This window comes from Phocoena sinus, chromosome 5 (assembly GCF_008692025.1).
Source record: "Phocoena sinus isolate mPhoSin1 chromosome 5, mPhoSin1.pri, whole genome shotgun sequence".
Classification (NCBI taxonomy): domain Eukaryota; kingdom Metazoa; phylum Chordata; class Mammalia; order Artiodactyla; family Phocoenidae; genus Phocoena; species Phocoena sinus.
Window position 1 is genome coordinate 137,098,955 of NC_045767.1, and position 12,336 is coordinate 137,111,290.

The 12,336-nt window shown below is 45.1% G+C and overlaps 1 protein-coding gene across 8 annotated transcripts in view; it reads right to left on the reverse strand.

Moving 5' to 3' along the window:
• The window catches only part of FNIP2 (folliculin interacting protein 2), a 125,534-nt gene that overhangs the window by 80,252 nt on the left and 32,946 nt on the right, over positions 1–12,336 (reverse strand). For 2 of the 8 annotated variants that reach the window (XM_032632045.1, XM_032632041.1), the window contains exon 1: positions 8,780–9,232. The exons of 5 other annotated variants lie outside the window; for them this stretch is intronic. In XM_032632045.1, the coding sequence (XP_032487936.1) occupies positions 8,780–8,940 (161 nt within the window). In that variant the 5' untranslated portion in view covers positions 8,941–9,232. Of the gene's footprint in view, positions 1–8,779; positions 9,233–12,336 lie in introns of those variants that run through there. One more of the 8 variants, XM_032632044.1, reaches the window with a different exon arrangement.

Consider the following 12,336-nt stretch of genomic DNA (forward strand, 5'->3'; position numbering starts at 1 on the left):
TACATATTGTATATATGCGTTATATACGTATTGTATATATGCGTTATATATATATTGTATATATGTGTTATATATATATTGTATATATGCATTATATATGTATTGTATATAGGCGTTATATATATATTGTAGATAGGCGTTATATATATTGTAGATAGGCGTTATATATATATTGTATATAGGCGTTATATATGTATATATATGCGTTATATATATATTGTATATAGGCGATATATATATTGTATATAGGCGTTATATATATTGTATATAGGCATTATATATGTATATATATGCATTATATATATTGTATATAGGCATTATATGTATATAGGCATTATATATATTATATATATGCGTTATATATATGCGTTATATATGTATATATATGCATTATATATATTGTATATATGTATTATATATAGTATATATGTATTATATATATATTGTATACGTGTTATATATATTGTATATATACGTTATATATATAGTATATATGCGTTATATATATATTGTATATATGCGTTATATATATTGTATATATGCGTTATATATATATTGTATATATGCGTTATATATATATTGTATATAGGCGTTATATATATATTGTATATAGGCGTTATATATATATAGTATATAGGCGTTATATATATATTGTATATATGCGTTATATGTATATTGTATATATGCGTTTTATATATATAATGTAAAATACATATACATCAATATATGGTTTAGTTAATACAGTGCAGCTTACATCCATGTACCAAAAAGGACTGCAAGGAAATAAATCAAAGTATTAACAGGAATAAAAATTTGTGTGATAGCACTGCTAGTAAGTTAGGTTTTCATTTTTATATTTGCTTGCATTTTCCAAATGCTTTAAAGTAACAAAATTGTACCGTTATGATAATCAGAAAAAATGTTTAAGAAAAATATTAAAAATAAGTTTAGTAACAATATAAAAGAAAAAGATGGAGGCATTTAAAAAGGAGAATGCAACTAGCCTGACATGAATGCAGCCATGTTCTCAAAAATATACCTGTTAAAATATTTTTAAAATATTTCATATACTGGCAATTAACAAGTGGAATTTAAAATTAAAAACACAATACTACTTATACTAGCATCCCCCCACCAAAAGAAATAGTTAGGTATAAATCTAACACAATATGTACAAGATCTATATGAAGAAAACGACAAAACTCTGATAAAGAAAATCAAAGGAGAACTATATAAATGGAGAGATATTCCATGTTCACAGGTGGAAGACTCAAGGTGTCAGTTCTTCCCAAGTTGGTCTAAAGATTCAATGAAATCCCAATCAAAATCCCAACAAGTTACTTTGTGGATATCGACAAACTGGTTCTAAAGTTCACATGGAAAGGAGGCACAGCACCCAGGACAGCCAACAGGACATTGAAGGAGAAGAACAAAGTCAGAGGAATGACACTACCCAACTTCAGGGCTTACTCCAGTTACAGTAAACAAGACAGCGTGGTCCCGGTGCAAGAACAGACAAACAGATCAACAAAGAAGAGCAGAGGACCCAGACTCAGAGTCACACACGCTCAAATGACCTTCGACAAAGGAGCAAAGGCAACACACTGTAGAAAAGACAGTCTTTCAGCAAACGGTGCTGAAACAAGTGGACACTCACACTCAAAAGAAAGAATCTCGACACAGACCTTAAATCCTTTACAAAGTTTTAACTCAAAATAGATCACAGACCCCAAATGCAAGACTGTAAAACTCCTAGAATAACACAGGAGAAAACAGATGACCTTCAGCATGGTGGTGACCACACAGAAAGGCACGCGCCATGAAAGAAACAGCTGACGTGCCGGACCTCAACAAAATTGAAACCTCTGGTCCGTGAAAGACAACATCAAGAGAAGAAGACAAGCCTCAGACTGCGAGAAAATATTTGCAAAAGACAATTCCGATGAAGGACTGGTATCCGTAATATACAAAAAACTCGTAAAACTCAACAATAAGAAAACAAACTACCCAATTTAAAAACGGGCAAAAGAACTGGACAGCTCACAAAAGATGTACAGATGGCAAATCAGCACATGAAAAAGGTGCTCCACAACATATGTCATCAGAGAAATACACATCAAAACAACGAGATACTACCACAGACCCATTAGAGTGGCCCACATCCAGAACACTGACAACAGCAAGTGCTAAGAGGTTGTGGAGCAACAGGAACTGTCACTCGCCGCTGGTGGGAACGCAGCATGGCGCAGCCACTCGGCAAGTTTGGTGGCTTCCTACAAAACTAAATAAGCTCTTACCTTACGACTCCGCAACCATACTCCTTGACATTTACCCAGAAGAACAAAACTTAGGTCCACACAAAACCCTGCACATGGATGTCTACAGCAGCTTTAGTCACAACTGCCAAAATGTGGAAGCAACCAAGACGTCCTTCAGTAGATGACTGGATAAATAAACTGGTACCTCCAGATGATGGAACATCGTTCAGTGCTGAACAGAAATGAGCTACCGAGCCATGAAAAGACACGGAGAAGACTTTAATGCATATGACTGAGTGAGGGAAGCCAACGTGAAAAGGCTACGAACTGCATGATTCCCACCAAATGACATTCTAGGAAAGGCAAAACTATCGAGACAGTTGAAAAGATCAGGGCTGCTGGGGGGTTAGGGGAAGCATGAACAGGCAGAACACAGAGGATTTTTAGGGCCGTGAAACTACTCTGTATGACACTCTATTGATGGGTACGTCTCATTACACGTTTGTCCGGACCCACAGAATGGACGCCACCAAGAGTGAGCCTCAAACGTAAACCGGGGTTTGGGGTGATGATGATGTGTCAGTTACAGGTTCACCCGCTGTAACACATGCTGACAGTAGGGGAGGGGTGAGCGAGGGGCAGGCAGGAGACAGGGGCTCTGAACTTTCTGCTTAACTTTCCAGGGCACCTAAAACTGCTCTAAAACATAGAGTCTATTTTTATAAAAATTCAGTGGTCAAGGGGACTTTTAAAATATAGGAACTCTGAGTAATAAGCACTGGTTTTAAGTGTGCAATAGGATTATTCTCTGAAGATCATTTAGACTGCTAGAGAATTCCCTGTGAAGACGAGAACCAAGGACACGTTACTTGAGCTTGCATGCGGCCGCCAAAGGTCTCTGTGCCTGGTTCAGCAGAAGCGCAGGCCACCTCCCCTGGGGCCCGTGCGCCCACCTGGGAGGAGGGGAGCCTCGCACCGGGCTCTGCAGAGCCTACCGTGGTCCTCCATCAGCTCTCGTAAAAGCAGTTCACACGAAGGCAGCAGTCACTGCCTGGAGAGAACGATGGTTAGATACAAAGAAAAGAGGCTCAGTGGCAGGAATGTTTGTTCTCAAGCAAAGGCCAATGGGCGAGAGGCTGGGGGGCAGGCAAGCTGCGCCTTCCTCTCACACCACAGTACACAGCTGCAGGCCCAACCGCCCATTCACGGGCCCACGGAGGACCGCTCACTGGCTGCATCCCTCGGGCATCACTGTTTAGGGTGCACGCCAAGCATGTTCCTGCCTTAGGAGCTCTGCACTTACTCCTCCCTTTCCTGAGAATATGCTTCCTCAAATGCCCACGTGGCTTGCTCCCCAGATGAGACAGTTATGACTCCCTCGGTTGCCAAGGCCCTCATCACGTCTGTCTGACATCCCTGGGTCCTGTCACTTCCTGACAGACAGTTGGCATGTTAGAGCTGGAGGGGCTCAGACACCCCATCTGGTGGTCCCAGACCTGACTCTTCACTAGACCTAACCCCAGAGGCTCTGCGTGTTTGTTTGTAATGAACAAAGCTTCCCAGGCTCCACTTCCAGGAATTTGGTCCAGTGGATCTGAAGTGAGGCTCGGGAATCTACATTTTAAAGAACACATCTTTGGGGATCTCCCACCCGGTCTACCACTTTAATTTCTTTTAGAAGAGAAAACAGAAATACAGAGAGATGAGGTGACCACCCAGAAGACACAGCGAGTTCCAGGGGGAGATGAGCCTGAGATGGTGAGATCAAGGCAGACAAGATCCCAGATCAGAGGAGCTTTCCCTAAACCTGGTGCCACATTCTATGTTCTCACATGTTAGGGGTGAGTTTCTTTAAAAAATCACTAAGTGGAAAAACTAGCTTAGCTCTACCAAGGTTTCGGGTTTTTATTTTTTTCTTGTGTTTGCCTTTGGGGAGGGTGAGGCATGAAAGTGAAAGAAAATGTCATAGTGAGAAAAAAAAAAAAAAAGACCGCATTTTAATTCACATCTGTTCTGTAAAGACCTGAGTGTAGTGTTTTGTGGGTTATTTTTAACCTTTCTAAACTAAGAAAGGTCAGAGAGTAAGAGGAGGAGGAAACCCTTCAAGATGTAAATGTCTGATGGATGGACATACCCCTGATGCGCAACATTCCATATAAACCCGGGATCCCATAAAGGGGAGGCGCATTGCCGGGAATCCCTCGGCTGGGTCCCCCTTGGTGAGTTCTGGCTGGGAGTCTAATGACAGCATCAGGCGGGTCACGGGTTATCGCTCTCACCAACTCCCACGAGGCTTGCTTCCCCTTGTTCAGCGGTTATTCAGCTTCTGTTACTGTAACAATAAAGCGATAAGGCTGAGCGTCAGCCTGACTCACAACAGGACTCACCAGGAGACCCAGGAGTCGTGGCCAGCGCACCCGGCCGAGCAGAGCTTGGGGAAAAGCCTTCGGCTGCCGCCCAGCGCCTGGCTGTGGACCCCAGAGCTGGAGGCACCTGCCTTCTGCCTGGAACACGGTCACTCTCCACACAGTTCTCTGTGGTGACGAGTAACAAGGGCTTTACCCTGCTTGTCGTCGATACTTATCAGAATGAGAGCCAGACAGAGTGTCAGCCGGTTGGCAGCTTCGATGCAGCAGCCCCCGTATGGAGGCTGCTCTGATTCATCCCTGAGAGATGCGGCCTCAAAGATGAATGTTCTCTGAATCTCAAGCAGCAGGACTCTGCAGCAATACCAACTTCCACTGCATTCCTGCAACCATTCACTCATCCTCAGATGGTACCTCGAAATCCCATCCAGCAACCAGTGGAAACAGACTCTCTTAATGAGTCAGAGAAAACTCCTCGTGGCACAGGGAGTCAGCGAAAAGGGAAGGCAGGCAGGGAGGGCAGGGAACTTGTGGGGCAATGCCCAGGCATCTGGGAGAGTCCCCCCCGCCCCCACCCCCGCATCTGCAGCCCCCTGTGGAGTGGGTCACCAGCACGGGGCTGTCAGCTGGCCGGGGCGGGGCTCTGCCTAGGCCCTGCACTCAACCCGTCCGGCAGCTCCATCTCCTAAGCAGGAAGGTTTTCACGGTGTTTCTAGGTGGAAAGCACAGTGAAACACCCCCCGCCCCTCCCCACCCCAGCCTGCCTGACCCTCCCTTTAGTAGCCTTTTACTAAAATCTTCAGAACCCCAAGTACCCTAAACAAAGACGGTGGTGCAGTCACGGCCAGCGTATCTCCGTGAGGCGCGCACGGGGGAAAACACAGCCCGGTTTCTGTATTTGTCTTCTCCGTAAGATCCTTCCACAGACAAGCGAAGGCTCTACCTTGTTCAATAAAACTAGTTCATCCAAATCGTAGATAAATCAGAGAGCTACACTCATTACTTCTGCTCCCTCCGTCCTGGTGCCCGTAAAGCAGTACAACGGATCTCTTCTGAATCTAAATGTCAAGATGTGAAACTTCAGGCACCACTGACTCTGAAGGGCTGTTTCAGTTCCTCCTCGGCATGTGTCGGGTACACTTTTCAGGGCCAAGATGTGTCGAATTTTCTCCTGCCATCAGAGAAACAGCAGTTCACGGATAAACGTGGCAAATCCTCCCAGAGTCCGCATAGAAGCAGCCCTATGGATGTATCTAACTTGCTGGGAAAGCTGGGAAAATCAAGTTATTAGCAGCTTTAAGAAAGCAGATTGGAAGCAATTACATTTGAAGCCCAGCATCGTCGTTCAGAGTTCCCAGGTCTGAAATGCTTCATTCCACGAGAACCACGGTGGGAAGATCGAACATTTCTCTCTCTGCCCTGCACTGCGCCAGGTTTACACCGTGCCACTGTTAGGTACCTGGAACCTCTCCACCGTGTTTGTGGAACCTTTCTCTTCACCTTTGCCTAAGTGGAAAATCATGAGAGAAGGAAAAAGCAAAAAGGAGAAACTGCTCATCAACGAGCTCAGCGAAGACGACCACCCGAAACTGTGGATTTAAGGTAACCCAAGAGCAAAGCAGGCGTTGGGAGTCACACCTGGCTGGCTGCCACCTGACCTGGACACACAGACAACTCGTGAGCACTTGGAGCCAGATCCTTGGGGCACAAGCGCCTAACGGTAATTCTCTCCATCCTGAGACCGACCCGAGTCCTAGAGAAGCTCAGGAAACCAAGCACAGTACTGCACACAACGCACACCTTTTCCAGACTGTACAAAGGGGAAGAGAAAGTGGGAAAGGGACCAAGACAACTGGTCCAACGAGAGATGAATTCCAACTAAATGACACACACGTCACCACTGTACAGAAGTCTAAGAACGTCTCAGCACCTGAGAAGTAAATCTAAAGGAAATTAAACTAAGGAAAGGAGCTAATGGATGTGAAAACTTCTTGTTAAGTTAAAAGTACTGTTTACATAAAAATGATTAAAATCCTGCCTCAAACAGCAAATTCACTGAAAGTGAGAAGCAGAAGTTCATACCGAAAACTTTAGAAGTTCTGTAAGAATTGGTGTGGCCCTGCACGTCGCCATCTTCTCATGTGGGTGCCACGCCTGGAACCCCAAATACCTACTTAGGGGAATCGAGAATTGTCTGAATAACAGGAATAGGAAGTTCAGAAGGTCCTGATGTTACCCTGTACAATCTCAGAGAAGGAGAGGATTTCAGAAGTAGTCTGAACCAGCTACACAGCTGAACAGTTGAGAGTGAGACCCAGAAAAGGAGGGGACTCGCCAGGGTTACACGGCCTCCGGGCAGCAGAGCTGGGATCAGGATCGGATCCAGATCAAGACTCGAGACGACTGAGTGTCAACCCACCACCGGCTCCTCCTGCCACGCAGCCGTCCTTTCTAGATGAGAAACAGACACGGAGAGCACACAAGTGAAGCTCGTATCTGAACACTCAGGCGAGTCTCTGTGACCGAGTGGACAGCACGGGATTTTCGATCTATGAGCGCCTACCCTGCGCGGACTATATACCATTTTACTAAGTTTCCATTGAAGAAATACAACAATTTTTACATGACAGAAATCATATGCTGATTATCTGTCAACCACGAACTACCTTTATGGGATAAACAGTTTATGAGTCATAGTAATTTTGAGAAAACTTCTACAAGGAGAAAAGCAGAAACATTTAAGCGAATTTAGAAACTTACACTAATCGCGAGAATCAGAGCTTACTCTTTGGCCCTCCTCACTGTCTATCTAACTAAAATTTGGGAATGAAATGCACTTCCCAAAGGACTTTTCTGTTTCACTGATATGCACTAAAATTCTTTACAAGTAGTGTTTTAATTAAGAGCTACTACTAATAAAATGAATGAATTCTTCCAAAATGGATGAAATAATCAACCTGAAAGAATACAGCAAGTCATGGAAGCAGCCTAAATGCCCATTGACAGACGAATGGATAAAGAAGATGTGGCACATATATACAATGGAATATTACTCAGCCATAAAAAAGGAATGAAATTGGGTCATTTGTAGTGACGTGGATGGACCTAGAGACTGTCACACAGAGTGAAGTAAGTCAGAAGGAGAAAAACAAATATCGTATATTAACTCACATATGTGGAACCTAGAAAAATGGTACAGATGAACGGGTTTGCAGGGCAGAAATAGAGACACAGATGTACAGAACAAACGTATGGACATCAAGGGGGGAGAGCGGCTGGGGGGTGGTGGTGGGATGACCTGGGAGATTGGGATTGACATGTATACACTAATATGTATTAAAATGGATAACTAATAAGAACCTGCTGTATAAAAAATAATAAAAAACATCAACAAAAGTACAGAATGAAAACCAAAATAAATAAATAAGTTATATGGGCAAAAAAAGAAGTATGTAATTACTGATTACCAAAGATAAAAAATAACGTGTTTTTCTTCCCCAAAAAGGTATTATTAAATTTACGGTGAAGTAATTGAGAGATATGTACCACAGAATTAGCAGGAGTTTGGAATAAACCACTATTTGCACATCAGGAAAAACAAAGAATACAGCCAGAACAATGCTATTCCTTTGATGGGCTGCATTAGGAGCCCCGGTTCATCCCAGCGCCTTCCTTCCTGCCGGTGGAAAGGATTTTCCAGAAGAGGAAGCCCGAGCTCTCCGTCACCACCCACCTCCAGCTGGAGACGCCCAGCCCTCCACACACCGTCCAGACTGAGAAGTGAGGCCCCTGGCCCCACGCCCCATCTGTCAGCGTGCTGATCCTTCGGGGCCGCACCTTCTTTCTCCGACAGCCCCTGTGGGACCACTGCTCAAGCTTCCACACAGGACAGGCGGCACCACTGCTTGCAGGTGGCTCCAGCAGGGGCAAAGGAAGGGTCAGGAGGAAGCACAGGGCAGCAGAATCCAAACAGCCACTAGGAAGTGCCCATCCTCCACTTTTTCCGTAAAGGGAGGACGTGTCTGCACACCTACCAGCCACCCCGTGCCTGTCTGCAAACTCAAGTTTCCCATCAACACGCTTTAATCTCCCTGGTGCCCAGTGAATTACAGAAACATTTCTGTGAGATTCTGAGATAGAACTGAAGTTTCAAACCTGTTGTCGAGTTCCGGGGGATCGGTGACCCTTCCCACCCCGGCGCACTTCCAAATCCTCGAGCGCGCAAGTGTCCTGTGAGTCTGCCCATCGCTCACACCCCCGGCCGCGTCCCGCCGGCCCCCTGGCCGGGCTGTGGTCCTGGCTGAGCAGCCACACATCTCCTCGGCAGGCCAGCCCTCTTCTGGGTGGTCCTGACTCTCCGCGTGGACCTGGAAGGTCCCGTTGTTGGAGGATTTCCTCAGTGACCAGCTGTGCTAAATGATCCCTGCGCTCCCCGTACAGATGCGGGAGGTGACACGAGCTCCCCGGCTGCAGCCTACTAATTTCCTCTTCCAGAAGTTACAAAAAAACAAAAACAAAACAGGAACATTCGCTTGTTAGGTAAATTAAGCCCTCCGATGATTTGGGAAGTCAGACGCGTCCCTCACACTGTAAAACATGCTCTCAGCAAAGCCATTACAATCTGACAAGTCCAAGTCCCACTTCCTACTTCTGTTCCTGGGTTTGTGCTCCGGTTACAAAAGACAAAAACACTCAACCGGCTGAGCAGCTCGGACTGACTCACTCCATCTGTGGCCCTGCTGGGGATGACGTCGTAGCCAATTAATTCATCACAAGACCTCTGAATATGGCTCACAGGGCTCACAGGGCTGTGAGAGAAATGCAGTGACTCGCCTTCAGCTGCAAGGTTGTTCTGACACTGGCCACCACCCTGTGAATGGCTCTCCTGTGACCAAGTGTCAGCTGACAGGTCCTACTCCGCAACCTTGCAAAACGCCCCAGAGCAAGGGAGAGAGATGGTTACCCTCAGCAGACGGACGTAGGGCTTAATGCACAGGGGGTGACATGGGGGCGGGTGGGCAGGGACGCATCCTGGCTTTAATACCAGTATAGAATTTAATTTATTTATGCAAGAAAAGCAATAATAAGCTGAGAAGCCATAAACCCTCACAACTCTTGCACTGGATTCTTAATTCCTAAGCATATTCAAGCTGAGAGAGCCCTGAACTAGCAGAACCCAAGAACAAAAGCAGTTCAGTTTTGACTTCTGACATGAATATACTTCATCTGTAAAATGAGAATAATACTATGGTATCATATATCAATATGATATATCTGTGATATATTGATATATACTGATATATCACATACTTCAATATTTTATATGATACATATTTTATTTTTGTTATATTTTAAGAGATATATTTTATATGATACTTATATTTTATGCATTTATGATATATTACATATTTCCATATGATTTTTATAATACATATTTTACATTTTTGTTATATGTTGTGATATATATGCTATTTTATGATACACATTTATATTTTACACATTTTATATGACATATCGATATGTCATACATATCAATATGATTTTTCCATAGTATTGTGAATTCATGGAAAAAATAATTTTCTCTTTTAGAAGAAATAAAAAGCACTGGTCCTTAAAACACAGGTCAAGTCTTGATACAAAAAACTACAAGGGTCTGTCCCAACTTGTTTTCCTCTTGTCATCCTGGAATCTGGCTGAAGAAAATATTAACAGAGCCCTAAAATCTGATGAGCCCTCAGCTGGGTCTTTAGTTTGAGGAAATAAAATCCACACTTCATGGCAAGACAAGAAAAATTTAAACATAAAATGTCCCTCTGCCCGTGTGGGCCTCCTTGCTCCCCGCCAGCAAGCGCCGTGTGTCTGCACTGACCACACCTCCTTAGGAGACTACATTCCTTCTTAATCCTGTGCGGGGTCTGGATGGCGCTCTACTAACCCTCCGTGCAGATCTGGGTTGTGTAAACTGTCTATACGTCATCCGACGTGTAACCCTTTGTCTCACAAATGTATCTAACTGTGCCGTGACCTCTAACGGGCGGGCGGTCCTCACAGCTTTCTGAGAGACCGTCTCCCGGGTTATAATCCTCAGGTTGGCTCGAATAAAATTTTCTATTTCTTTCGTAGATCGACTATTGATTAATTTTTCATCGACAGGCTTCAGAGGGCTTTTAAGTGCATCGACACATGGCAGCCACATATATTTCACTCTGCAAGCGTGACGAGGTCTAACGGCCTTGTGGCAGAAGTCTCAGTTACCTGAAGACTTTACTGTACATGTGACCCTAAAGTTCCTCTGTAACAAACCCACAGAAGATCTTAACTACACCCTCCTCTGAGAGAGAAAGACTGCAACACACCTACGATGGTGACCAGCTCCTCTGCGGCACAGGCTCAAATGACAGACAGGACCAGGTTAGGAGAAAGTGAATCCATTTCTCCAGGGAGGGAACACATTTGGAGCTCAAGGCTTAACTTCAGCGGCCACGGTGAGCTCACGGGTTCCTCTTTTCTTCCTCTGAACTGTCTGGAAAACCACTCTCGCTTTTTTACAAGAGGAACAGAGAGCACCTCAGCAGCTCTATCCTGTCCACCTCGGCCTAGGCAGCCCAGCAAGCAAAGGCCAGAAGGAACTCCCTGCACCATCACGCCCACCTGACAGGAGGCCCAAGCAAGGTCCCAGGCGGATGCCTCCAACTCACCAGGGCCTGGCTTGCCTTGTCTAAAATCACGGCATAAATGAAAGCACCGTTCCATGCGGATGGGGGCAGGGCCTTTAAAAACGCCCAAGTAGCTAGATTCTATAAAATATGTAGAGGAAACACTGGGGGAACACATCCCACTTTCTATGTGTAAAAAAACAAATTCACTTTTAAAACTTCAGTCTCTAAAACTTATTTATCCAGGCCCTGATGAAAGGACATAAACCCTTTCTAAATATGTATTCTGGACATACACCTTCCTAGCAGTTAGCTGCAAAGCCGTTCAATCATTCTAACATTTTACATCTTCCCAAGGCTTCAAACACTGTTATAAAAATGCAATTGTATCCCCTATCCAGACAATGCGAACACTTTTATTTTTTTTTGCGGTACGCGGGCCTCTCACTGCCGTGGCCTCTCCCGTTGCGGAGCACAGGCTCCAGACGTGCAGGCTCAGCGACCATGGCTCACGGGCCCAGCCGCTCCGCGGCACGTGGGATCCTCCCGGACCGGGGCACGAACCCGTGTCCCCTGCATTGGCAGACGGACTCTCAACCACTGCGCCACCAGAGAAGCCCCGATGCGAACACTTTTAAACGACAAGAATTATAAGAAAATGACAACGTGGTTACAAAGGACATTTGGATGAAATAAGGATGGAACTGCATTGGGAAAGAATCCCCTTAAACAGAAACTGAGCTGACTGGCATGGGAAACTCTGACCCAAACTCAGCCTTCAACTAACATGCCAGGATGAGCAACAGAAGGAATCAGGATGGTGCCCCGTAGTCTTTGTATCGAGACTTAAGCTGTGTTTCAGTGACCGGTGCTTTTCCTTTCTTCATCGGTGTTTCTCCCTAACTTCAGCCAGCGCAGCTTGAGCCTCCATTTCCCTCGTAGGTGGTGCTCAAACTTCACAGGCTCCTAAATGCCCAGTGATGGGCCAACCCCACCCCCGGTTTCCAATTCAGCAGATCCGGGGTGGAATCTGAGAATGCGATTCTAACTAGTTCC